This window comes from Trichomycterus rosablanca, chromosome 17 (genome assembly GCF_030014385.1).
Source record: "Trichomycterus rosablanca isolate fTriRos1 chromosome 17, fTriRos1.hap1, whole genome shotgun sequence".
NCBI classification, from domain to species: domain Eukaryota; kingdom Metazoa; phylum Chordata; class Actinopteri; order Siluriformes; family Trichomycteridae; genus Trichomycterus; species Trichomycterus rosablanca.
In genome coordinates this window covers 13,339,142-13,366,859 of record NC_086004.1, presented here as the reverse complement: position 1 = coordinate 13,366,859, position 27,718 = coordinate 13,339,142, and the positions used below count along the sequence as shown (strand labels likewise).

Sequence of the window (27,718 nt, the reverse complement as noted above, 5' to 3'; positions counted from 1 at the left end):
TCCCAACTTCTTTCTTTTTCGTCATTATTAAAATTAATAATTATCAGATTTGGACATTCTATAAGTACATTTACACTTTACAATTTAATTCAAGGTCCTTCGTGTTATCACACTCTAAAGTCTGCCACTCGTATTTTCTAATACTATGTTTTTTATTTGTACAGGAGCAGTACAAGTTCCTCTATACAGCTTTGGAACTGGCACTCCCCGTGCAGAACGGTGAGGTAAAGAAGGCAAGTGCTGCCACTGATAATGTTGAAGTCATTGATGAATCAGAAGCCCTGATTGGTAGTAATGGTGCAGACCACAGCACCAAAACTGACACCATGACGGAAAGTGAGACAGAAACCAAGACGGGCGATGAGGCAAGCACTGCCTCTGCATCACCTGATGAGGGAGCCAGTGAGTCTAGCAACATGCCAGAAAAAGGCCCTAGTGAAGGCACCACTAATGGTCCAAATGTTACTGTAGAGGTGTAATCTGTCTGTATAGGATGATGAATGGTTAATACCATTTTACAGCAAAGTGAATTTTATAATGCTTACAATATTTTTACAGGGTTTTTGTATTTGTAGTTACGTGGACTAATGTGATTTTTTCAGCTGCAGCTTTTTTTAGTATTTCTCTTTTTCTATCTAAATAATTGAACAAATTATTTTTATTTATATAGTGTTTCAAAAGGCTTTGCAATTTAAATAAAAAAGAAGCTTCTGGCATTTTATTTTATTGTATATAAAATAGTAAGAATTATCAATTACACTGCCATGAAAAGTTCTTTTGGCCCACTTATTAATTTTTGTGTATTTTTTATACTAAATGGTTTCCTTAATATATATAAATACACACAATATACATCAGCCATACCATTAAAACCACCCCCTTGTTTCTACACTCATTTTTATCAGCTCCACTTACCACACAGAAACACTTTGTAGTTTATTACTGACTGTATTTCATCTGTTTCTCTGCATGCTCTTTTTTTTACCTGCTTTCACCCTGTTCTTCAATGTTCAAGACCCCCACAGGACCACCACAGAGCAGGTATTATTTAGGTGGTGGATCATTCTCAGCACTGCAGTGACACTGACATGGTGGTGGTGTGTTAGTGCACAACACACAGCAGTGTCCACTCTATCAGACACTCCTACCTAGTTGGCCCACCTTGCAGATGTAAAGTCAGAGAAGATCACTCATCTATTGTTGCTGTTTGAGTTGGTCATCCTTTAGACCTTCATCAGTGGTTACAGGACGCAGCCCATGGGGCGTTGTTGGCTGGATATTTTTGGTTGGTGGAATTTTCTCAGTCCAGCCGTGACAGTGAGGTGTTTAAAAACTCCATCAGCATTGCTGTGTCTGATCCACTCATACCAGCACAACACACACTAACACACCAGCACCATGTTAGTGTCACTGCAGTGCTGAGAATGATCCACCACGTAAAAAATAACTACTCTGTCGTGGTCCTGTGGGGGTCCTGACCATTGAAGAACAGAGTAAAAGGAGGTTAAAAAGTATAAAGAGAAACAGATGGACTACAGTCGATAACTGTAAAACTACAAAGTGCTTCTATATGGTAAGTGGAGCTGATAAAATGGACAGTGAGTGTAGAAACAAGGAGGTGGTTTTAATGTTATGGCTGATCGGTGTATATAAGTAAATAAGATTAGCTTTTTACATCGCTGTTAGGAAACATGTAAAGTCAACCCATTTTTAGTAGTAAAAAAAATAATATAAATAAAATATAAAAGATGTTTTGATATTTTTAAAATGTAGTTGATATACTCTAGGAGCCATTTTCATAAAATTGTCTTTGAATGTAATGTAAATGCAAATGTTTAGCACATTTGTTGTATTAGCTCTTTTTATGTCAAGGAAAAAATGTTCACAAATGTAAGTTATGAGGTTGCGAATGTATTTTAAATAGTAATACAACTATACTGTGCAAAAATGACTTAAAGAGTACTTATTACCACACTATATTATTCAAACTAGCTTGCTTTTTCTGTTAAAATATATAAATGAATAAAAGTAAAAGTTGTTTAAGCTTTAATTTCTTATGTTGTTTATTAATAAAGCATTGCCTTGCTGTGTTTAAAAGTATGACTGGTTTTAAAGTAAAATATGTAAAACCTAAATAGGACCGTTCGCCTGTAAAGGCAAGTTATGTATGTTTGTCGAGCACTCCAGATGCCAAAAGCCTCATTTGTGTTTGTGATGTCTTCCTGTGCAGATGCTCTAGAACAAACTGTCACTGAGATGTCACTGAAGTGGTTTGTCTTAACAAGAAGGCAACTAACTGATGTTCTTGTTTCATTATCAACTAGAATACTTTGATGAGCTGCTTTAGAGCAACAAATAGGGTTTTCAGATTGAAATCAAACAGGTCAACTTTTACTTCTGTAGAATATGTAGTGTGTTAGTATACACCGACCAGGCATAACATTATGAGCACTGACAGGTGAAGTGAATAACACTGATTATCTCTTCATCATGGCACCTGTTAGTAGGTGGGATATATTAGGCAGCAAGTGATTTTATCCTCAAAGTTGATGTGTTTGAAGCAGGAAAAATGGGAGAGCATAAGGATTTAAACGAGTTTGACAAGGGCCAAATTGTGATGGCTAGATGACTGGGTCAGAGCATCTCCAAAACTGCAGCTCTTGTGGGGTGTTCCCGGACTGCAGTGGTCAGTATCTATCAAAAGTGGTCCAAGGAAGGAACAGTGGTAAACCCCTAATGCAAGTGGGGAGCAAATGCTGGCCAGTGTGGTCTGATCCAACAGACGAGCTACTGAGCTATCTGCTGAAGAAGTTAATCCTGGTTCTTATAGAAAGGTGTCAGAATACACAGTGCATCACAGTTTGTTGCGTATGGGGCTGCATAGTCACAGACCAGTCAGAGTGCCCATGCTGACCCCTGTCCACCACCGAAAGCGCCAACAATGGGCACGTGAGCATCGGAACTGGACCACGGAGTAATGGAAGAGGGTGGCCTGGTCTGATGAATCATGTTTTCTTTTACATTATGTGGATGGCCGGGTGTGTGTGCGTTGCTTACCTGGGGAACACATGACACCAGGATGCACTATGGGAAGCAGGCAAGCTGGCAAGCCGGCAGAGGCAGTGTGATGTTTGGGGCAATGTTCTGCTGGGAAACCTTGGGTCCTGCCATCCATGTGGATGTTACTTTGACGTACCACCTATCTAAGCATTGTTGCAGACCATGTACACCTTTTCATGGAAACGGTATTCCCTGATGGCTGTGGCCTCTTTCAATGCTTCAGGAATGGTTTGAGGAGCACAACAATGAGTTTGAGGTGTTGACTTGGCCTCCAAATTCCCCAGATCTCAATCCAATCGAGAATATGTGAGATGTGCTGGACAAACAAGTTCAAGTTAAAGGGTCTGCTGCTAACATCTTGGTGCCAGATACCACAGCACACCTTCAGGAGTCTAGTGAAGTCCATGCCTCGATGGATTAGGGTAATTGTGAGTTCTGAACATGGCAGATTCCCATGCTCAGCCTCAGGTGCATAAAAGTGCTCACGTCAGAACCACCTCATTGTAAAAAAAAAAAACAGAAAATGTAGTTAAAATGTGATATACACTCTGCACAACTGACATCTTATATGATAAAAGATGCCAGTTGTGCAGATAATATAGCTTGAGACTCCAGCACCCCTAATTATTACAGCATAACTAGGAGGCACTACAGCCATGAGGGCTTATACAAACCTGATTTAAAGTTAACCTGAGAGAAGCAGCAATCACCAAAAATCTCTATGACCTTGAAATGCAAACATCTGAGCCTTTGTCTGTAGTCAGAGTGGACAGTTCCGGTCCTAGGGGGTTGAACAGGAGCAGCAAGGTGAACCAACATTTCGCAACCGGGACAGCAATTGTGACAGAGACAGAACATGACAGCACCAGACTGCCCAGAGTCAGAATCCCTGGTTTGGAAAGACTAATAAAAAGCCTGAGTAAATAAGTATGTTTTCAATGTGGAAATCAGAAAAGTAAAGGGAGGCGGGCAGATTATTATAAGTTTTGGGGCTCTTTCCTCTGCTGTGATTTTGTTTTAATTATAGTAACTATAAGTAATTCTGCGCTTTGTAAATGAAGTAAAAATGCTGGGTTGTAGTTATTAATAAGTTCACTTAAATACTGTGGCTCCAGGCTATGTAGCGCTTTATAGGTTAGTATTATAGGTCGCAGTGGGGTGCTGGAGCCTATCCCAGCTTTTCAATGGGCGCAAAGTACACAGTAACACCCTGGACATCCGCCAGTCCATCGCAGGGCAGACACACATACACATTCACTTATACAACCCCTGGCAAAAATTATGGAATCACCACTCTTGGAAGATGTTCTGTCAATTGTTTAATTTTGTAGAAAAAAAATAAATCACAGACATGCCACAAAACTATCATTTTTCAAAATGTCAACCTTCTGGCATTAAGAAACAATAAAAAAAAGAAACAAATATAATAGTTGTGGTCAGTCACAATTGCTTTTTTTAGATCAAGTACAGGAAAAAAATATGGAATCACTCAAATCTGAGGAAAAAATTATGGAATCACTCTGTAATTTAAGCAGATTAGATTTGCTAATTATTCTTTAGTTTAAAAAGAGTGCTCACACCTCGGAGAGCTGTTGCACAAAGCAGATTGTCATGAATCATGGTTCCAACACAAGATATGTCAGTTGAAACAAATGAGAGGATTATAAAACTCCTTCAAGAAGATAAATCATTGTGGAATGTCGCAAAAGATGTTGGTTGTTCCCAGTAAGCTGTGTTTAAAATCTGGACCAAGTACAAACAAAATGGGAAGGTTGTAAAAGGGAAGCATACTGGTAGACCAAGTAAAACATCAAAGCATCAAGATAGAAAACTTAAAGCAATATGTCTTGAAAACAGAAAATGCACAACAAAACAAATGAGAAACAAGTGGCCGGAAAGTGGAGTCAATGTCTGTGACTGAACTGTAAGAAATCACCTAAAAGAAATGGGATTTACATACAGAAAAGCCAAACAAAAGCCATCATTAACACCTAAAAAGAAAAGAACAAGGTTAAAGTAGGCTAAAGAAAAGCAATCGTGGACTGTGGGTGACTGGATAAAAGTGATCTTCAGTGATGAATCGCGAATCTGCATTGGGCAAGGTGATGATGCTGGAACTTTTGTTTGGTGTCTGTCCAATGAAATTTATGAAGATAACTGCCTAAAGAAAACATGTTAATTTCCACAGTTGTTGATGATATGGGCCTGCATGTCGGGTAAAGGCACAGGGGAGATGGTCTTCAATAAATGCCAAAGTCCACATTGAAATTTTGGACGCTTTTCTTATTCCATCAGTTGAAAGGATGTTTGGTGATGATGACTTCATTTTTCAAGATGATAATGCATCTTGCCATAGGGCAAAGGACGTGAAAACTTTCCTTCAAGAAAACATATAATGTCAATGGCATGGCCTGCAAATAGTCCGGATCTCAATCCATTTGAAAATCTCTGGTGGAAATTGAAGAAAATGGTCAATGACAAGGTTCCAACCTCCAAAGCTGATCTGGCAACAGCAAGAGACAGTTGAAGGCAGATTGATGAAGAATACTGTTTGTCATTAGTTAACTCCATGCCTCATAGAGTTTAAACCATTATAAAAGCCAGAGGTGGTGCAACAAAGTAATAATGGTGCAGTGTTTTCTAATGATTCCATAATTTTTTCCTCAGATTTGAGTGATTCCATATTTTTTTCCTCTACTTGATCTAAAAAAAAGCAATTGTGACTGACCACAACTATTATATTTGTTTCTTTTTTTTATTGTTTCTTAATGCCAGAGGGTTGACAGTTTGAGAAATGATAGTTTTGTGGCATGTCTGTGATTTCTTTTTTTTCTACAAAATTAAACAATTGAAAGAACATCTTCCAAGAGTGGTGATTCCATAATTTTTGCCAGGGGTTGTAGGGCAATTCAGTGTCTGCAATTACCCTGGCTGCATGTTATTGGACTGTTGAAGGAAACCTGAGCTCCTGGAGGAAACCCACACAGACTCTGGGAGAACATGCAAACTCCACACAGAAAGGACCGCCCCGCCTGAGGATCGAACCTAGGACCTTCTTGCTGTGAGGCGACAGTGCTACCCACCGAGCCACCGTGCCACCGTGCCACCGTGCCACCCTATAGGTTCGTAAATTTACTAAATTAATTACATTTATTTTTTTCTATCTACTTTCTATTTGTAGTTAGCACCAACCAGAGCTTGTTTATGACTCTACCAAAGAATCCACTACTATTCTAACCTTGGATCTAACAATCTAACTAAAAGTTAAAAAGGAATTGATCAGTTTTTCAGCATCAGTAACAAAGTATATTTTTATTTTGGCAATATTACCCAGATGAATGTAAGCAATTCTTGTTTCATCACTAATGTATGCCTCAAAGGAGAATTTTTTACAAATAAGCTGGGGTTCACAGAGAAGGCATTAAGGTTTAGCACCAGGCTGAACAGTTTGTCCGTTGTAGCCTTAGATCTTAAGTAATGCCTCTGTTTTATCTAAATTAAGTAGAGAAAAATCTCATGACATCCGGTCTTTTCATTGTGTTGTGTTGTTGGGTTTGGCTTATATACAACTGTAGGGGTGCCACAGTGGCTAAGTGGGTAGCACTGTCACCTCACAGCAAGAAGGTCCTCTGAGAGTCTAAAATGTGCATCCTTAAAAAAAAGTTTAATGTGACTTAATGTATTGAAAGAACAACATAGGAACACTAAACCCTCTTGATTATTACTGCTTATAAGTTCTCTCCACTAATTAAATTCCTTGCCTGTTGTTTTAGTACAATAAGTCACGTTAAGGTTTCAAGATCAGGCATCTCCACGATTAAGAAGCATAAAGGAACAATAAAGAAGTAAAGGTAAAGTGCAGGATTCATTGTATTTACCTGTCTTTTAGTTCTACCTTAGTATTTTTATATTATATTTGTGACTAAAACAAGTGTGTGTCTAAAACAACTCCATTATTTTTACATTAGTCTAAAATATATGCTGTTTTACTGGACCATAGAATGCATTAACAGGTTTCCCATACATCCTTATGGAAAAAATACCTTGAATCTTAATGACGTTCAAACTCAACACCACTCCCAGATCTAATTGACGCTGAGTTTCAAGGTACTACTGTATTTGAGATGTTTCTTTGTATTGTGTGCCAACACAATGAAGGATTTGAAATTTATTTACATAATAGTTTTATAGGTAATGGTAAGGAACACAGTCTATTTAAGGTTTTCTGGTTCTCTGAACAAGCACCAGTTCAAAAAACTCTGTGGGAAAGAGAAGAACTTGGAAAAGCACTAAGACATGCAATACAGCTAGCTTACAGAGGGTGGCGCAAGAAGACCAGAAAAAAACCAAAACTTCCACCGCTGTCTGTCATACACTGATCAACTATAACATTAAAACCACCTTGTTTCTACACTCACTGTCCATTTTATCAGTTCCACTTACCATATAGAAGCATTTTGTAGTTCTACAATTACTGACTGTAGTCCATCTGTTTCTCTGCATACTTTTTCAGCCTGCTTTCACCCTGTTCTTCAGTGATCAGGACTCTCCCAGGACCTCTACAGAGCAGGTATTATTTGGGTGGTGGGTCATTTTCAGCACTGCAGTGACACTGACATGGTGGTGGTGTGTTAGTGTGTGTTGTGCTGGTATGAGTGGATCAGACACCGCAATGCTGATGGAGTTTATAAACACCTCACTGTCACTGCTGGACTGAGAAGCCAGCCAACAGCTCCTCGAGGGCAGCGTCCTGTGACCATTGATAAAGATATTAAAAATGACCAACTCAAACAGCAGCAATAGATGAGCGATCGTCTCTGACTTTACATCTACAAGGTGGACCAACTTGGTAGGAGTGTCTAATAGAGTGGACAGTGAGTGGACACGGTATTTAACTCCATCAGCATTGCTGTGTCTGATCCACTCATACCAGCACAACACACTAACTACAAAGTGCTTCTATATGGTAAGTAGAGCTGATAAAAATGGACATTGAGTGTAGAAAAAAGGAGGTGGTTTTAATGTTATGGCTGATCAGTGTACATTGACGATGATTTTCATTTCATTTCGTGTAGTTGTTTTATTACCGCTTTTTATGTGTATGTACTGTTTATCCATGCTTCACTGCATTTTCTAAATAAAAACACAGTAAGAATGTGATGTCTGCAACACACTCCAAAAAGCTGAGACAGGCAAAATAAAAGTGAAAAACTTGTCGAGACATTCTTGCTTGATAGAAATATGAATTGTACAATGGATTTCTTGATGCATGCTTAATAATCCAGGTACACAAATCCACAAAGTTGAATCAGTTCATCTGGACACGGGTTTGTTGTAGAGATATGTTTCGTTACTCATCCAAGTGACTTCTTCAGTCTGAGCTGGTGGTGAATACCCCAACCTTATATGCAGGCGATTTGCATAACGACCGAAACCGGCTCATTGCATAACAATGGATCCGGTGATCAGGTCCATATGCAAATCACAATGACCATTAATTACAATGGCCATGTGTGCCTTTCACGTACGATTGGGGTATAGCTGCAATCACGGTGTTGTATGATGGTGAGAGATGTACTCTCAGGCGTCCCCCTAGGTTCAGGGATGGTCGTTCCCTCTTTACATAGATGGCCTCTTTGACTCCTCCTTGTCAAGGATCTGCTCATCTTCATCATTAAATGAGTGGCCGCTAACTTGCAGGCGAGTGTAAACCACAGTCCAGGCCAGAAGAGGTCGATCTTTTATGCTGGGCCATCCTTTTCACCAGTGGCTGGTTAGTTTCACCGATGTACAGTTCCCGGCAATCCTCCCGGCACCTAACAGCATACACTACGTTACTCTGTTTGTATCGATAGACAGACAAACTTGTGTCCAGGTGAACTGATTTAACTTTGTGGATGTACAATGAATTGTGACTTTATTGTTTACATTAGAACAGATGGGATTTAGGATTTACTGTCTCTGTCTTTACTGTCTGTCAACAAATAATGCACTAATGAGGCATGTAAGCACATTTTGACAAGTACCCGGATATTTTGTAAACGGAGAGTAGCAATTCAAGCTATTAGGCTTACCAATTTACCCCTTTTTTAGACCAACATCTAATCACCTGTTTTATGACCAATCTAACCATTTGAAGTGCCTCCTAACAGAGCTGATTACAAATGACTCACCTGCAGATCGATGTACAATTCATGCCGTCGGTCTTACTCATTTTCACCAACTTTTCAGAACAATTAGACCAATCGGACCAGAAGCGCATACACCTAAGCTGGATGAGCTGAGGAGGCTGAGTGCTTAAAGCGTTGAAATGCTAATTCCATCCTCGTTGATGTAAAGCACTTTTAAATTCTGTAAGTCTGCTTTGAAGACACTTGAAGCATGTTGCTCCTATACCAAGCATCTACTGAACAGGACGAGGTGACCGAGTGGTTAAGGCGATGGACTGCTAATCCATTGTGCTCTGCACGCGTGGGTTCGAATCCTATCCTCGTCGATCGTAAACCACTTTTAAATGCGGTCTTAAATTGAAGCATGTTGATTCTATGGGAAAATACGATAACAGTAGTAATTCAGGACGTCAGTGTTATCAATTTCCACCTGTTTTATGACCAATCTAACCATTTGAAGTGCCTCCTACCAGAGCGGATTACAAATGATAATTTCGCAAATCATACACCTGTATAACTCATGCCATCGATCTTATGAATTACCACACATCGTGTACGAGATGAGGTGGCCGAGTGGTTAAGGTGATGTACTGCTAATCCGTTGTGCTCTGCATGCGTGTGTTCGAATCCCAACTTTGTCGATATAAAGCACTTTTAAATGCTATCTTAAAATTCGTACGTCTGCTTTGAAGACACTTGGAGCATGTTGATGCTGTAAGAAATTGCAATAAGAGTAGTAATTTAGGACATACATGTTACTAATTCGCACCTGTTTTCAGGCCAATGTAACCATTTGAAGTGCCTCCTACCAGAGCCGATTACAAATGACACACCTGCAGGTTGATGTACAATTCATGTCGTCGGCCTTATGAATTACCACGCAATATGTGTACAAGACGAGGTGGCCGAGTGGTTAAGGCGATGGACTGCTAATCCATTGTGCTCTGCATGCGTGGGTTCGAATCCCATCCTCGTCGATATAAAGTACCTTTAGGTGCTATCCTACATTTGCTAAGTCTGCTTTGAAAACACTTGAAGCATGTTGATCCTATGACATAGCACAATAATAGTTATATTTCAGGATGTCAGTGTTGTCAATTTCCACCTGTTTTCAGGCCACTCTAGCCACCTAAAGAGCCTCCTACCAGAGTGAATTACAAATGACACACCTGATGTCAGTGTTATCAATTTCCACCTGTTTTCAGGCCACTCTAGCCACCTAAAGAGCCTCCTACCAGAGCTGATTACAAAAGACACCTGAAAGTTGATGTACAAATAATGCCGTCAGCCTTACGAATTATCAAGCAACTTTAGTGCGAGATGAGGTGGCCGAGTGGTTAAGCTGATGGACTGCTAATCCGTTGTGCTCTGCATGCATGGGTTCAAATCCCGTCCTCATCGACATAAAGCACTTTTAAATGCTATCTTAAATTCCCTAAGTCTGCTTTAAAGACACTTGAAGCATGTTTATCCTATAAGAAATTGCAATAACAGTAGTAATTTAGGACACGCATGTTACTAATTTGCACCTGTTTTATGACCAGTCTAACCATTTGAAGTGCCTCCAACCAGAGCTGATTACAAATGATACACCTGTACAATTAATGCCATCGATCTTATTAAATACCAAGCATTCCTAGTACGTGATGAGGTGGCCGAGTGGTCAAGGCGATGGACTGCTGATCCATTGTGCTCTGCACGCGTGGGTTGGAATCCCATCCTCGTCGATATAATGTGCTTTTAAATGCTATCTTAAATTTCGTACGTCTGCCTTAAAGACACTTGAGGCATGTTGATCCTATGAGAAAATACAATAAGATCAATAATTTAGTACATCAGTGTTATCAATTTCCACCTGTTCACAGGCCACTCTAGCCACCTGAAGTGCCTCCTACCAGACCCAATTACAAATGACACACCTGCAGGGTGATGTGCAATTCATGCCATCAACCTTATAAATTACCACACACTCCTAGTATAAGATGAGTCGGCCAAGTGTTTAGGGCGATGGACTGCTAATCCATTGTGCTCTGCCTGCGCGGGTTGGAATCCCATCCTTGTAGATGTAAAGGTCTTTAATCTTAAATTCCTTAAGTCTACTTTGAAGACACTTAAAGCATGTTGATCCTATGAGAAAATGCAATAACAGTAGTAATTAAAGACATCAGTGTTACCAATTTCCACCTGTTTTATGACCAGTCTAATTATTTGAAGTGCCTCCTACCAGAGCGGATAACAAATGATACACCTGTACAACTAATGCCATCGATCTTATGAATTACCAAGCATCTGTTTTACAGGACGAGGTGGCCGAGTGGTTAAGGCGATGGACTGCTAATCCATTGTGCTCTGCATGTGTGGGTTTGAATCCCATCCTTGTCGATATTAAGCACTTTTAAATGCTATCTTAAATTTCCTCAGTCTGCTTTAAATACACTTGAAGCATGTTGATCCTATGAGAAAATACAATAAGAGTTGTAATTCAGGACGTCAATGTTACCAATTTCCACCTGTTTTTTGACCAGTCTAACCATTTGAAGTGCCTCCTACCAAAGCTGATTACAAATGACACGCTTGCAAGTGATGTACAATTAATGCCATCGATCTTATTAAGTACCAAGCATTCCTAGTACATGATGAGGTGGCCGAGTGGTTAAGGCGGTGGACTGTTAATCCATTGTGCTCTGCATGCGTGGGTTTGAATCCCATCCTCGTCAATATAACAAGCTTTTAAATGCTATCTTAAATTTCGTACGTCTGCTTTAAAGACACTTGAAGCATGTTGATCCTATGAGAAAATACAATAAGAGAAATAATTCAGTACATCAGTGTTATCAATTTCCACCTGTTCTCAGGCCACTTTAGCCACCTGAAGTACCTCCTACCAGACCCAATTACAAACGACACACTTGCAGGGTGATGTGCAATTCATGCCATCAACCTTATGAATTACCACGCACTCCTAGCATAAGATAAGGGAGCCGAGTTGTTAGGGCGATGGACTGCTAATCCATTGTGCTCTGCCCACGAGGGTTCGAATCCCATCCTTGTAGATGTAAAGGTCTTTATTTTAAATTCCTTAAGTCTGCTTTGAAGACACTTAAAGCATGTTGATCCTATGAGAAAATGCAATAACAGTAGTAATTAAAGACATCGGTGTTACCAATTTCCACCTGTTTTATGACCAGTCTAACCATTTGAAGTTCCTCCTACCAGAGCGGATTACAAATGATACACCTGTACAACTAATGCCATCCATCTTATGAATTACCAAGCATCCGTTGTACGAGGTGAGGTGGCCGAGTGGTTAAGGCGATGGACTGCTAATCCATTGTGCTCTGCACGCGCGTGTTCGAATTCCATCCTTGTCGATATAAAGCACTTTTAAATGCTATCTTAAATTTCGTACGTCTGCTTTGAATACACTTGAAGCATGTTGATGCTATGAGAAAATACAAAAAGAGTAGTGATTTAGGTTGTCAGTGTTACCAATTTCCACCTGTTTTCAGGCCAATCTAACCATTTGAAGTGCCTCCTACCAGAGCTGATTACAAAGGACACGCTTGCAAGTTGATGTACAAATAATGCCATAGATAGATGCTCTGCACGCGTGGGTTTGAATCCCATCCTCGTTGATACAAAACTCGTTTAAATGCTGTCTTAAATTTCATAAGTTTGCGTTACCAATTGCCACCTGTTTTCAGTCCAAAGTAGCAACCTGAAGCTAATGAAAATGCTATCTAAAATTTCCTGAGTCTGTTTTGAAGACACTTGAAGCATGTTGAGCCTATGAGAAAATACAATATGAGTCGTAATTTAGGACATCAGTGTTACCAATTTCCACCTGTTTTCATGCCAATTTAACCGTTTGAGGTGCCTCCTACCAGAGCTGATTACAAATGACATGCTTGCAAGTGATGTACAATTAATGCCATCGATCTTATTAAATACCAAGCATTCCTAATACGTGGTGAGGTGGCCGAGTGGTTAAGGCGATGGACTGCTAATCCATTGTGCTCTGCACGTGTGGGTTTGAATCCCATCCTAGTCGATATAACGTGCTTTTAAATGCTATCTTAAATTTCGTACATCTGCTTTAAAGACACTTGAAGCATGTTGATCCTATGAGAAAATACAATAATAGCAATAATTCAGTACATCAGTGTTATCAATTTCCACCTGTTCTCAGGCCACTTTAGCCACCTAAAGTACCTCCTACCAGACCCAATTACAAATGACACACCTGCAGGGTGATGTGCAATTCATGCCATCAACCTTATGAATTGTGCTCTGCCCACGAGGGTTCGAATCCCATCCTCGTCGATATAAAGTACCTTTAGGTGCTATCCTACATTTGCTAAGTCTGCTTTGAAGACACTTGAAGCATGCTGATCCTATGACAAAGCACAATGATAGTTATATTTCAGGATGTCAGTGTTGTCAATTTCCACCTGTTTTCAGGCCACTCTAGCCACCTAAAGAGCCTCCTACCAGAGTGAATTACAAATGACACACCTGATGTCAGTGTTATCAATTTCCACCTGTTTTCAGGCCATTCCAGCCACCTAAAGAGCCTCCTACCAGAGCTGATTACAAAAGACACCTGAAAGTTGATGTACAAATAATGCCGTCAGCCTTACGAATTATAAAGCAACTTTAGTGCGAGATGAGGTGGCCGAGTGGTTAAGCTGATGGACTGCTAATCCGTTGTGCTCTGCATGCGTGGGTTCAAATCCCGTCGTCATCGACATAAAGCACTTTTAAATGCTATCTTAAATTTCCTCAATCTGCTTTAGACACTTGAAGCATGTTGATCCTATGAAAAGATACAATAAGAGTTGTAATTCAGGACGTCAGTGTTACCAATTTCCACCTGTTTTATGACCAGTCTAACCATTTGAAGTGCCTCCTACCAGAGCTGATTACAAATAACACACCTGCAGGTTGATGTACAATTCATGAACTATTCTTATGAATTGCCAAGCCACCGTTGTACGAGATGAGGTGGCCGAGTGGTTAAGGTGATGGACTGCTAATCCATTGTGCTCTGCACGTGTAGGTTTGAATCCCATCGTCGTAGACAGGAAGTGCTTTTAAATGCTATCTTAAATTCCCTAAGTCTGCTTTAAAGACACTTGAAGCATGTTGATCCTATAAGAAATTGCAATAACAGTAGTAATTTAGGACACGCATGTTACAAATTTGCACCTGTTTCATGACCAGTCTAACCATTTGAAGTGCCTCCAACCAGAGCTGATTACAAATGATACACCTGTACAATTAATGCCATCGATCTTATTAAGTACCAAGCATTCCTAGTACGTGATGAGGTGGCCGAGTGGTTAAGGCGATGGACTGCTAATCCATTGTGCTCTGCATGCGTGGGTTGGAATCCCATCCTCGTCGATATAACGAGCTTTTAAATGCTATCTTAAATTTCGTACGTCTGCTTTAAAGACACCTGAAGCATGTTGATCCTATGAGAAAATACAATAATAGCAATAATTCAGTACATCAGTGTTATCAATTTCCACCTGTTCTCAGGCCACTTTAGCCACCTAAAGTACCTCCTACCAGACCCAATTACAAATGACACACCTGCAGGGTGATGTGCAATTCATGCCATCAACCTTATGAATTGTGCTCTGAATCCCATCTTTGTAGATGTAAAGGTTTTTAATCTTAAATTCCTTAAGTCTGCTTTGAAGACACTTGAAGCATGTTGATCCTCTGGGAAAATACGATAAGAGTCGTAATTCAGGACGTCAGTGTTACCAATCTCCACCTGTTTTATGACCAGTCTAACCATTTGAAGTGCCTCCTACCAGAGCTGATTACAAATAACACACCTGCAGGTTGATGTACAATTCATGAACTATTCTTATGAATTGTCAAGCCACTGTTGTACGAGATGAGGTGGCCGAGTGGTTAAGGTGATGGACTGCTAATCCATTGTGCTCTGCACGTGTAGGTTTGAATCCCATCGTCGTAGACAGGAAGTGCTTTTAAATGCTATCTTAAATTTCCTAAGTCTGCTTTAAAGACACTTGAAACATGTTGATCCTATAAGAAATTGCAATAACAGTAGTAATTTAGGACACACAAGTTACTAATTTGCACCTGTTTTATGACCAGTCTAACCATTTGAAGTGCCTCCAACCAGAGCTGATTACAAATGATACACCTGTACAACTAATGCCATCGATCTTATGAATTACCAAGCATTTACTGAACTGGACGAGGTGGCCGAGTGGTTAAGGCGATGGACTGCTAATCTATTGTGCTCTGCACGCGTGGGTTTGAATCCCATCCTCGTCGATCATGAAGCACTTTTAAATGCTGTCTTAAATTTCCAAAGTCTGCTTTGAAGACATTTGAAGCATGTTGATTCTATGGGAAAATACGATAACAGTAGTAATTCAGGACGTCAGTGTTATCAATTTCCACCTGTTTTATGACCAATCTAACCATTTGAAGTGCCTCCTACCAGAGCGGATTACAAATGATAAATTCGCAAATCATACACCTGTATAACTCATGCCATCAATCTTATGAATTACCACACAACGTGTACGAGACGAGGTGGCCGAGTGGTTAAGGTGATGTACTGCTAATCCGTTGTGCTCTGCATGCGTGTGTTCGTATCCCATCTTTGTCGATATAAAGCACTTTTAAATGCTATCTTAAAATTCGTACGTCTGCTTTGAAGACACTTGGAGCATGTTGATGCTGTGAGAAATTGCAATAAGAGTAGTAATTTAGGACATACATGTTACTAATTCGCACCTGTTTTCAGGCCAATGTAACCATTTGAAGTGCCTCCTTTCAGAGCCGATTACAAATGACACACCTGCAGGTTGATGTACAATTCATGTCATCGGCCTTATGAATTACCACGCAATATGTGTACAAGACGAGGTGGCCGAGTGGTTAAGGCGATGGACTGCTAATCCATTGTGCTCTGCATGCGTGGGTTCGAATCCCATCCTCGTCGATATAAAGTACCTTTAGGTGCTATCCTACATTTGCTAAGTTTGAAAACATTTGAAAACACTTGAAGCATGCTGATCCTATGACAAAGCACAATAATAGTTGTATTTCAGGATGTCAGTGTTGTCAATTTCCACCTGTTTTCAGGCCACTCTAGCCACCTAAATAGCCTCCTACCAGAGTGAATTACAAATGACACACCTGATGTCAGTGTTATCAATTTCCACCTGTTTTCAGGCCACTCTAGCCACCTAAAGAGCCTCCTACCAGAGCTGATTACAAAAGACACCTGCAAGTTGATGTACAAATAATGCCGTCAGCCTTACGAATTATCAAGCAACTTTAGTGCGAGATGAGGTGGCTGAGTGGTTAAGCTGATGGACTGCTAATCTGTTGTGCTCTGCATGCCTGGGTTCAAATCCCGTCCTCATCGACATAAAGCACTTTTAAATGCTATCTTAAATTTCCAAAGTCTGCTTTAAAGACACTTGAAGCATGTTGATCCTATGAGAAAATACAATAAAAGCAATAATTCAGTACATCAGTGTTATCAATTTCCACCTGTTCTCAGGCCACTCTAGCCACCTGAAGTGCCTCCTACCAGACCCAATTACAAATTACACACCTGCAGGGTGATGTGCAATTCATGCCATCAACCTTATGAATTACCACGCACTCCTAGTATGAGACGAGGCGGCCAAGTGTTTAGGGCGATGGATTGCTAATCCATTGTGCTCTGCCCACGCGGGTTCGAATCCCATCCTTGTAGATGTAAAGGTCTTTAATCTTAAATTCCTTAAGTCTGCTTTGAAGACACTTGAAGTATGTTGATCCTATGAGAAAATGCAATAACAGTAGTTATTAAAGACGTCAGTGTTACCAATTTCCACCTGTTTCATGACCAGTCTAACCATTTGAAGTGCCTCCTACCAGAGCGGATTACAAATGATACACCTGTACAACTAATGCCATCGATCTTATGAATTACCAAGCAGTCGTTGTACAGAACGAGGTGGCCGAGTGGCTAAGGCGATGGACTGCTAGTCTGTTGTGCTCTGCACGCGTGGGTTCGAATCCCATCCTCGTCGATATAAAGCACTTTTAAATGCTCTCTTAAATTTCGTACGTCTGCTTTAAAGACACTTGAAGCATGTTGATCCTATGAGAAAATACAACAAGAGTAGTAATTCAGGATGTCAGTGTTACCAATTTCTACCTGTTTTCAGGCCAATCTATATCAATTTATATATTTAAATGCTATCTTAAATTTCCTCAGTCTGCTTTAAAGACACTTGAAAAATCCTATGAGAAAATACTATAAGAGTAGTAATTCGGGATGTCAGTGTTACCAATTTCCACCTGTTTTCAGGCCAATATAACCATTTGAAGTGCCTCCTACCAAAGCAGATTACAAATGATACGCCTGTACAATTAACGAAGTTGGTCTTATGAATCACAAAGGACTTCTTGTGTAAGACAAGGTGGCCGAGTGGTTAAGGTGATGGACTGCTAATCCATTTTAAATGCTATCCTATATTTCCTAAGTCTACTTTGAAGACACTTGAAGCATGTTGATCCTATGAGAAAATACTATAAGAGTAGTTAATCGGGATGTCAGTGTTACCAATTTTCACCTGTTTTATGACCAGTCTAATCATTTGAAGTGCCTCATACCAGATCCAATTACAAATGATGCACCTGCTGGTTGATGTTCAGTTAATTCTGTCAGCCTTTTGAATTACCAAGCAACTCTTATGCAAGACAAGGTGGCCGAGTGGTTAAGGCGATGGACTGCTGATCTATTGTTTTCTGCACGCGTGTGTTCGAATCCCATCCTCGTCGATATAAAGCCCTTTTAAATGCAATCCTAATTTCCTTAAGTCTGCTTTGAAGACACTTGAAACATGTTGATCCTACAGTCCCTTACAGAAGTTCTGTCGCTTATCCATGTTGTGGAAACAAAAGCTTATAACCTGACTTTAAATTCATCCATTGGTTTTAGAAATGACTCATATGAAAGCTGAAACCCTCCCAAATGAGGTTTAATTAACGAAAATAAATTTGCTTCACTGCAGAAATATTGATCATTTAATGAACACAGAAAGGTCAGATTTTGGCAAGACAAAAGTTTTGTCGCCTTGTCATATAATGCACCCAATCCTAGTTTACAGCCTCACCTGTGCTCACTAATTGATCGGTTAATTAGTGGGTGTGTATAAAAAGAACCCCAGCACCCCAGACCTTCACTTGAACTGCAACTTCACCTCTGACAACATGCCAAAAATCCACCCTGCGACCAAAGCCTTGATTATCAAGAGGCTGAAGACCAGATCCACTGCAGAGGTGGCTGGCACCTTTAATGTGTCTCAGCGTCAAGTACAAAGAATTAAAAAAAGATTTGAAGAGACTGGAGATGTTTTTGACAAGCCCAGGTCCGGCAGACCCCGCAAGACAACTGCTAAGGAGGAACGTTTGTTGGTTAGAAAATCCAAAGCCAGCCCCTCTTCCACTGCAGCAGAGCTCCACCAGGCCTGGTCACCTCAAGTCCCTGTGTCAACTAGAACAGTTTGTCTCAAAATGGCCTCCATGGTCGAATCAGTGCCCGGAAGCCAGCACTAAACAAAACCGTGTGGCATTTGCCAAGGCCCACAGCCTGCTAAACGGATGGACGCTGGAAAAGTGGCAGAAGGTGGATTTCTCAGATGAATCTTCAGTTGAAGTACACCACAGCCGCCGCAAATACTGCAGGAGACCTACTGGAGCCCGTATGGATCCAAGATTCACCCAGAAAACTGTTAAGTTTGGTGGTGGAAAGATCATGGTCTGGGGTTACATTCAGTATGGGGGTGTGCGAAACATTTGCAAGGTGGAAGGCAATATCAATAGCCTAAAATATCAAGAAGTATTAGCCTCTTACATTCACAATCATAAAAGGGGTCAAATTTTGCAGCAGGATGGTGCTCCATCTCATACATCCATCTCTACATCAAAGTTCCTCAAGGCGAAAAAAGATCAAGGTGCTCCAGGACTGGCCAGCCCAGTCACCAGACATGAACATCATTGAGCATGTTTGGGGTAGGATGAAAGAGGAAGCTTGGAAGACAAAACCAAAGAATCTTGATGAACTCTGGGAGGCATGTAAGACTGCATTCTTTGCTATTCCTGATGACTTCATCAATAAATTGTATGAATCATTGTCGAACCGCATGGATGCAGTCCTTAAAGCTCATGGAAGTCACACAAAATATTAAATATGGCTAAAATAGCACCACAACTTCATTCACCAATGTTATGAAACATATCTTTGTATTTGAAGTAAATTATTTGTTTGATTTTCACATTACTTTCTGTGGGCGACAAAACTTTTGTCTTGCCAAAATCTGACCTTTCTGTGTTCATTAAATTATCAATATTTCTGCAGTGAAGCAAATTTATTTTCGTAAATTAAACCTCATTTGGGAGGGTTTCAGCTTTCATATGAGTCATTTCTAAAACCAATGGATGAATTTAAAGTCAGGTTATAAGCTTTTGTTTCCACAACATGGATAAGCGACAGAACTTCTGTCAGGGACTGTATGAGAAAATACAATAAGAGTAGTAATTCAGGAAGCCAGTGTTACCAATTTCCACCTGTTTTCAGGCCAATCTCACCATTTAGATGAATTTCCATGCATTCTTAGTACGAGATGAGGTGGCCGAGTAGTCAAGGCGATGGACTGCTCATCCATTGTGCTTTGCACGCATGGGTTTGAATCTTGTCGAAAACAAGACTTTTAAATGTTAAGCAAAACTCAGAGACTTTTGTGTGCAGGTCTCTCAATTGAGCTTGCCCTTCTTTGCAACATATTTACACTACCTACAAGAAAAATAAAACAACTATAACACCATTACTTTGCTTTGGTTTACTTTAGGGAGTAGTGCAGAAAAACGATGATGGGTCATGGTCCAGATCTTTCTTCTATTAAAAAAGCATGGTGCATCATGAAGATGAGAATTAGACAATGGCAACCATGGACTGTTGAGCATATAAATCTTGTATCAAGCAAGATTCTACTTTTAACAATTTATGTCTTATGTACCACATAAGTGCCATATGCCACAATCCCAACTTTGTGTTGCAGACATCAAATAAAAATTTGGTTATATTTACAAAATATATTAAGTTGCTCAAAAAACCCCTATTGAGCAAGCTGAGAGCGACAGTGGCAGGGAAAAACTCCCTTAAAAATATAGGAAGAAACCTTGAGAGGAACCAGACTCAGCAGGGACCCATCTTTCTTGGGTGGCCTGGAGGATACTTTAAATAAATAGGATTTACACAAATCATACAAACACAAAATTAAATTGAACTGAAAGTTAGTTAAACCTAGCAAAAAATATAAATAAATAATTGGAGTTCTTCATTGTTCAGTCCAGTCTGTGATAAAGTCCATTATAAGTTCTGGACATTTTTGGAGCAAACACGCCAGATACCCATCCCATCTAGTAGGAGCAGCATTGTTGGCACTGCAGTCTTGACTTGCAGTCTTTAACCTTGAGATGGTGAACAGGTTTCTGTCAGAACCACCTTGGGGTAAAACAACAGAAGATGTAGTTACAATGTGTTACAATGTGGGTGTAAATGTAAACTAATCATACATACTAATCTTACATGCCTAGGTACTGTATATTATTTTACCTGTCTTTGTGCCCTTTAAGAAAGAAATAATACAAAATAATGCACACATTTGTTATTAAAAGTTTCAAAAAATAGTTTCATATTCATTGCAAATAACTGAACAATGTGTTTTCAAAAACCCTGATGACCTCAGAATTACTAAACATAGCCATATCATTAACATTAAAATATTGAACTTGGTCTGTTGTCTGTGGTAAAATACGGCAGGAATATACCAGGTAATATGTGGCACATATTTGCATATTACAGATGGCAAAGATCAGGATATTTTAAGCAGGAATACTGACTGTGTTAAATATACAGATACTCTCCCATGCATACATCGACGCTATACTGTACATTCCTGTGGGTAGTGCAGTAAAGGTCTGGTATATTTAAGCCTGTTGTAACTATTTAAAACATAAGCTGTAAATGGCCTTATCAAATTTCCCAAGAAGCAACCGACACTCTCTTTTAACTTGCAAAGAAAGTACTATATAGCCTGCTGTCTTTGCAAAATGAGAAATGGTTCATGTGAAACACTGTGTTGCCCCAGTTGTCACATTATCATGCAAAAAGAGGTTTTTACCCCGCACACACAAAGAGGGCACTAATACAAAAGATGTCTTTAGCTTGTATTTAATTTACACGGTGCAGGGCCAGACTTCATGCCCTGATACAGTCACGTATTGTCTACGCTAGGTCTCACAGACACATCTCACCCTCTTTTTTTAAAATTCAGCTCGATTAAGTATTTACATATGGGGGTTCCTGTCCTTAAAACCGACATCCTTTAATTGGGGCTATTATTTGTACATTTTATGCATTATTGCACAAGAAGAAAAAAAATATGGAAAAAAATATTTAAAAAAAAATACAGAGTTTCTTACATTTACTTTGACTTTTATTTCATTACAGACAGGATGATCCTGAGATATGTCATGTTTTATCTGGTCAACTTCATTTCATTTATTAATAAACATCCATTCCTGCATTTCAGGCCTGCAACACATTCCAAAAAAAGTTGGGACAGTAAAGCATTTACCACTTTGTAATGTTGCCATTTCTTTTCACCACACTTAAAGACGTTTTTGCACCAAGGATACCAAGTGATTTAATGTTTCAGCTTCTATTTTGTCCCATTCTTCCTGCAAACACGTCTTAAGATGTGCAACAGTACGGGGTCGTCGTTGTCGCACTTTTCTGTTTCAAAATTCTCCACACATTCTCTATTAGGGACAGGTCAGGACTGCAAGCAGGCCAGTCCAGTACCCGTACCCTCTTCTTTCTCAACCATGCCTTTGTAATGTGTGCAGCATGTGGTTTTGCATTGTCTTGTTGAAAAATGCATGGACGTCCCTGGAAAAGATGACGTCTTGAAGGCAGCATATGTTGCTCTAAGATCTCAATGTACTTTTCTGCATTAATGCTGCCATCACAGAAGTGTAAATAACCTTTGCCAAGGGCACTGACACACCCCATACCATGACAGACCCTGGCTTTTGGACTTGTTGCTGATCACAGTCTGGATGGTCCTTTTCGTCTTTGGTCCGGAGCATACAGTGTTTATTTTTTCCAAAAAACACCTGGAATGCTGATTCATCTGAGCACAATACATGTTTCCACTGTGTGATGGTCCATCCTAGATGCCTCTGAGCCTAGAGAAGTTAACGTCGCCTCTGGACATGGTTAAGATAAGGCAAGGCAAGGCAAGGCAAGTTTATTTGTATAGCACCTTTCATACACAGTGGCAATTCAAAGTGCTTTACATAAGGAAGAAAAAATTAATTAAAAGCATTAAAACATTCCTGAGATCTAAAACCTCAGAAAGACTTCTTGCAAACATTTAGTTACAATTAAGACAACATGGAAATTAAAACAAGAGAGATAAAAAATTAAGGACATGAAAAATTAAAAGAAAATATTGTAAAATATAACCTACAATTTAGGAAATATGAAATTAAAACAAGAGAGATAAAAAATTAAGAACATGAAAACTAAAAGAAAATATAGTAAAATATACACTACAATTTAGAAGAGCATGAAAAACTAAAAGAAATATGGTAAAATGAGGGTAATAGCAAAAACTTCGAGCTCAATCATAGGCACAAGAAAAAAGAAAAGTTTTTAACCTGGATTTAAAGATTTCTACATTTGCGGAACATCTAATATCTCCTGGCAGTCTGTTCCAGTTATATGCAGCCCAACAGCTATAAATGCTGCTTCACCGTGTTTAGTTTGGACTCTGGGCTCAACTAACTGACCTGAGTCCATGGATCTAAGAGATCTACTGGGTTTATATTCTCTAAACATTTCTGAGATGTATTCTGGGCCTAACCCATTCAGTGATTTATAGACCAGTAGCAGCACTTTAAATTCTATTCTGTAACTGACCGGAAGCCAGTGTAGAGATTTTAGAACTGGAGTGATGTGCTCAGTTCTCTTCGTCTTAGTTAAAACTCTAGCAGCAGCGTTCTGAATGAGCTGTAACTGTTGAATGGTCTTTTTGGGAAGTCCAGTTAAGAGACCATTACAATAGTCCACCCTACTGGAGATAAAAGCATGGATCAGCTTCTCTAGGTCTTGTTGGCACACTAGACCCTTGATTTTGGCTATATTTCTAAGATGGTAGAAGGCTGTTTTGGTGATGGTTTTAATATGGCTGGTGAATGTGAGATCTGAGTCTATTAGAACGCCAAGATTTCGGACTTGGTCTTTGGTTTTTAGAGCCCGGGAACTGAGGTGTTCACTGACACTGGTCCTCTTTTCTTTGCTGCCAAACACAACAATCTCTGTTTTGTCCTTATTTAACTGTAAAGAATTCTGGCTCATCCAGTTATTGATGTCCTCCAGACACTGACACAGTGAATCTATTGGGCTGTATTCATCTGGTGAGAGAGCCAGATATATCTGTGTGTCATCTGCATAACTATGGTAATCAATGTTGTTAGCCTGTACATTTGGCCTAATGGCAGCATATAAAGATTGAACAGAAGAGGTCCGAGAACTGATCCCTGGGGGATTCCACATGTCATAGCCACCCTGTCAGATTCACAGCTGCCAATAGTGACGAAGTAACTTCGGTCTTCTAAATAAGACCTGAACCAATTAAGGACTGTTCCGGAAAGTCCAACACAGTTTTCCAACCTGTCCAGCAATATTCTATGATCTACAGTGTCAAAGGCTGCACTAAGATCCAGTAAAACCAGAACTGATATTTTACCCGAGTCAGTATTCAGCCGTAGATCATTTAACACTTTTATGAGAGCCGTTTCAGTGCTGTGGTGAGCTCGAAAGCCTGACTGAAATTTGTCAAAATAACCACTGGAATTCAAAAAACTGCTGACTTGATTGTAAACAACTTTCTCAATGATCTTAGCTATGAAAGGAAGATTTGAGATCGGCCTGTAGTTGTTTAACACAGACGCATCCAGAGTTCTCTTTTTTAGGAGTGGCTTAATGGCAGCTGTTTTCAGTGACTTTGGGAAAACGCCTGATTCTAGTGAGCCATTAACTATTTGTTGCAAATCAGTTTTTACAGAGTTAAAAATAATTTAAAAAAATTCAGATGGCAGCATGTCGAGACAACATGTCGATGATTTAAGATGCTGAACTGTTTTCTCCAGTGTTTTTTGGTCTATTGTATTAAATTGTGACATAATAGTCATGTTATTTCTAGGTGTCTGTAGGGGCAGCATGGTTTCATCGTTTGACTGAGTGGCGTTGATGGTCAGTCTAATAGTTTTGATTTTTTCACAGAAGAAATGAGCAAATTCATTACATTTCTCTGTGGACAGAAGTTCTGGTGTGATCCGTTTTGGAGGATTTGTAAGCTTGTCGACCACGTTGAGCGGGTGTTGTTGATGTTCCTGTTAATGATCTTAGAGAAGTGCAGCTGTCTAGCCCTGCATAACTCAGAGTTAAAACTACAAAGGCTTTGCTTATAGAGATCATAGTGGATTTGAAGTTTAGTTTTCCTCCACTTACGTTCAGCTCTCCTGCATTCTCTTTTCAGAGCTATTACCATCATTGTGTTACGCCATGGTGCTTTCTGTTTGCTCAACGTTTTCATGACTTTTACCGGGGCAACCACATCCATGACAGTCAATATTTTCACGTTTAAGTTATCCAGGATTTCATCAACTGACTCTGCAATTAAAGTTGGGGATATAGCTATGGCCTCCATAAACTGAGAACTAGTACTTTCATTTATGTACCTTTTCTTAACAGAAACAGAGCTAGTTTGAGCATCTGGAGTGATCAGCATTTCAAAGAAGACACAAAAATGATCAGAGAGGGCCAAGTCCTTGACCATAACAGAAGAAATGTTAAGACTTTTAGAAATAACTAGATCCAGAGTGTGCCCTCGAGTATGTGTAGGCCCTTTCATATGTTGCAATAGACTAAATGTGTCAAAAAGTCCAAAAAGTTCTTTGGTGTTATTGTCCTTGTTATTATCTAAGTGGATGTTAAAATCCCCAGTTATGATGAAGAAGCTGTACTCAGTGGAGATAACTGACAGTAGTTCAGTAAATTCATCTATAAAATGTGCAGAGTATCTTGGAGGTTTATAAATGGTTAAAAATAAAATTTTGGGAGTACCCTTCAAAATAAAACAGAGGTATTCAAAAGACATAAAATTGCCAAGTACAGTCTCTTTGCACTGGAATACATCTTTAAATAAGGCAGCTACTCCTCCACCTTTTCTACCACTTCGACACACATTCATAGAACTGAAGTTTGCTGGTGCTGTTTCATTAAGAACAGTAGCACTGCTGCCTTCTGCTAACCATGTTTCAGTTAGAAACAGAAAATCTAAACTGTAGGATAGAATTATGTCATTCACTAAAAATGATTTATTGGCTAGAGATCTAATATTAAGCAAAGCTAGCTTTAAAGGAACCACAGGAGCCCCTGGGGCAGCCCGAGGTTGTCGTGGTACAGGTAAGAGGTTAGACTGGTTGACTTGATATGCTGAATGCGTTCTATTCTTTCTATTTCTAATCAACACAGGAATAGAAAACATTTCAGGCATACTGGGTCCAAGCTTACTCTCCAAACTGTTGTCAGTATCATATCTGCTATAGCAAGGACCCTGAACACATCACAACGTGTTATCATTGTTTTGTGTTCTGAAGCCGCTATCAGTAGCACTTGCTGCGCATTCTGAACTCTGTACAGCCAGAGTAGATGAAGTACAAGGCTGCTGCTGATGGTGCTGAAGTGGCCTCAGAGCACGGGGGGGTGAAACCTGTGGACTGGCTGAGATGGAGTGTGAGAATTTAGTCCCAACACACACCAGCTTCTCCATTTTCTCTGTGAAATCCATATGTGGAGGTGATGTTGTTGAGAGAGAGAAGTTGGAGGATGATGACTGTGATGTCTCTGCTGTTGACTGCTGTGTCACTGCCTGATGATGAAGGTCATAATAGCTTTCGTCAAGAGTCAGAAACTCAGCCTGAGCCGTGTTCTCCAGTGATGGGGATTGTATGTTTGATGGTCCTTCATGGTTGAAGGCAGGTGAGGGAGGTTGAGGATGCACGTATTGTGTCGAGTCAGTCCAAGAAGCAGATGGGTGGCGAAGAGCAAAATGGAGGTTGTCCTTTAGTGCCTTCACTCCAGTCTTGCTTAGGTGGGTGCCATCTGCGTAAAAAAATTCTCTGCGCCCCCAGAATAGATTAAAATTGTCAATATAACCCAAACCTTTCAAACTGCAGGTTCTGCTTAGCCACGTGTTGAGGTTGAGTAGCCGTGAAAACATATTAGATCCTCGGGCTGGGAGAGGTCCACTAATGAACTTCTGAGCAGTCAGCTTCTCAAGTGTATTAAACAGTTCAGTGAAGTTGTTCTTTAAGATTTCTGACTCCTCTCTGCGAATGTCACTTCTGCCCACGTGCAGAATAATTCGGTCGATCGCTCCATGCTGGGAGAGAATGTTGGGAAGTTCCTCATTTAATTCCGAGACAGTCACATTCGGGAGACAGCATGTTAGCATTGATCTGCTGCCTATATTCTTGATGGCAGAGTCACCGACGATCAGAGTTTTCGGAGCGTTCTCTGCATCAGGCGAGGGCCTCTGCTTAATCAGCCTCGTGTTTTTGCTAGCCTGCTTTGAGACCCCTTTAATAGTCAGCTTCTCTGGTTTTGATTCGTTACCATTACCACTGGGGGTAACCTCGATCAGATTTCTGAGCGGTTCAAAACGATTCAGCAAAGGGATCGGTTTTTGTTGCGACCCTGCTATTTTCCCACGGGGTGCAATTGTGCTAGCTTTTGGAATAGTTTTAGCTTTCCGAGCCCATGATGAACACTCTGGCGTGGAAGACATTAAGACAGCCACCTGCTGCTTTTGTGGTTTTGGTTTTGCTCCAAGTTTGTGCCACCGACTTATTCTCTCACATGGTTCGTTTCTGTTCCCCTGTTTTGACTGACTTCTGTCAAGCTTCGGGAAGTCTGTTAAGCTCTCTAGCCTTAGTTTAGCTGGTTGTTCTGTGTTAGATTTTGACTCACCCTCGAGTGATCTGGAACCATTTCTCCTATCCGTTCCAGGTAGGATTGTGAGCATTTTTGTCTCCAGCACAGCGATTTTCCGTAGGAGTCTGTAGCAGTTGGAGCAGCACGAAGAACCCGCTGTAGTGATAGGAGCCATGGTAGTCCTGATAACTGTGCCCGAGTTTAGTCTGACGGCTAGTGGAAAACTCTGTTAACTAAATGTCTAGTTTAATGTATTTCTGTAATTCTGTGCCTTTCCAGCCGATCTATTGTCGGTGTCTACTAATTGAGCTCTATATTTTAGAAATAAAAGATCAAAAATAACTAAAATAACTAAAAACTAAAAGCA

The 27,718-nt window shown here is 40.1% G+C and overlaps 1 protein-coding gene and 14 non-coding genes across 15 annotated transcripts in view; all 15 read left to right on the top strand.

Moving 5' to 3' along the window:
- Positions 1-603, top strand: part of ptprc (protein tyrosine phosphatase receptor type C) — a 29,699-nt gene extending 29,096 nt beyond the window's left edge. The window contains exon 24 of the mRNA XM_063012776.1: positions 165-603. Within this exon, the coding sequence (XP_062868846.1) occupies positions 165-479 (315 nt within the window). The 3' untranslated portion in view covers positions 480-603. The remainder of the gene's footprint in view (positions 1-164) is intronic.
- An 8,871-nt stretch (positions 604-9,474) lies between these two features.
- trnas-gcu (transfer RNA serine (anticodon GCU)) lies at positions 9,475-9,556 on the top strand. The gene has a single exon. It is a non-coding gene; the product is annotated as a tRNA-Ser (tRNA).
- Positions 9,557-10,125: 569 nt separating this feature from the next.
- trnas-gcu (transfer RNA serine (anticodon GCU)) lies at positions 10,126-10,207 on the top strand. Its single transcript has one exon. It is a non-coding gene; the product is annotated as a tRNA-Ser (tRNA).
- Positions 10,208-10,549: 342 nt separating this feature from the next.
- Positions 10,550-10,631, top strand: trnas-gcu (transfer RNA serine (anticodon GCU)). The gene has a single exon. It is a non-coding gene; the product is annotated as a tRNA-Ser (tRNA).
- Positions 10,632-10,875: 244 nt separating this feature from the next.
- On the top strand, positions 10,876-10,957 carry trnas-gcu (transfer RNA serine (anticodon GCU)). Its single transcript has one exon. It is a non-coding gene; the product is annotated as a tRNA-Ser (tRNA).
- Positions 10,958-11,530: 573 nt separating this feature from the next.
- On the top strand, positions 11,531-11,612 carry trnas-gcu (transfer RNA serine (anticodon GCU)). The gene has a single exon. It is a non-coding gene; the product is annotated as a tRNA-Ser (tRNA).
- Positions 11,613-11,865: 253 nt separating this feature from the next.
- On the top strand, positions 11,866-11,947 carry trnan-guu (transfer RNA asparagine (anticodon GUU)). Its single transcript has one exon. It is a non-coding gene; the product is annotated as a tRNA-Asn (tRNA).
- Positions 11,948-12,519: 572 nt separating this feature from the next.
- On the top strand, positions 12,520-12,601 carry trnas-gcu (transfer RNA serine (anticodon GCU)). Its single transcript has one exon. It is a non-coding gene; the product is annotated as a tRNA-Ser (tRNA).
- A 598-nt stretch (positions 12,602-13,199) lies between these two features.
- trnas-gcu (transfer RNA serine (anticodon GCU)) lies at positions 13,200-13,281 on the top strand. Its single transcript has one exon. It is a non-coding gene; the product is annotated as a tRNA-Ser (tRNA).
- A 614-nt stretch (positions 13,282-13,895) lies between these two features.
- On the top strand, positions 13,896-13,977 carry trnas-gcu (transfer RNA serine (anticodon GCU)). The gene has a single exon. It is a non-coding gene; the product is annotated as a tRNA-Ser (tRNA).
- Positions 13,978-14,554: 577 nt separating this feature from the next.
- trnas-gcu (transfer RNA serine (anticodon GCU)) lies at positions 14,555-14,636 on the top strand. Its single transcript has one exon. It is a non-coding gene; the product is annotated as a tRNA-Ser (tRNA).
- Positions 14,637-15,466: 830 nt separating this feature from the next.
- Positions 15,467-15,548, top strand: trnas-gcu (transfer RNA serine (anticodon GCU)). The gene has a single exon. It is a non-coding gene; the product is annotated as a tRNA-Ser (tRNA).
- A 594-nt stretch (positions 15,549-16,142) lies between these two features.
- On the top strand, positions 16,143-16,224 carry trnas-gcu (transfer RNA serine (anticodon GCU)). The gene has a single exon. It is a non-coding gene; the product is annotated as a tRNA-Ser (tRNA).
- Positions 16,225-17,226: 1,002 nt separating this feature from the next.
- Positions 17,227-17,308, top strand: trnas-gcu (transfer RNA serine (anticodon GCU)). Its single transcript has one exon. It is a non-coding gene; the product is annotated as a tRNA-Ser (tRNA).
- Positions 17,309-17,980: 672 nt separating this feature from the next.
- trnas-gcu (transfer RNA serine (anticodon GCU)) lies at positions 17,981-18,062 on the top strand. Its single transcript has one exon. It is a non-coding gene; the product is annotated as a tRNA-Ser (tRNA).
- Positions 18,063-27,718: the final 9,656 nt, after the last annotated feature.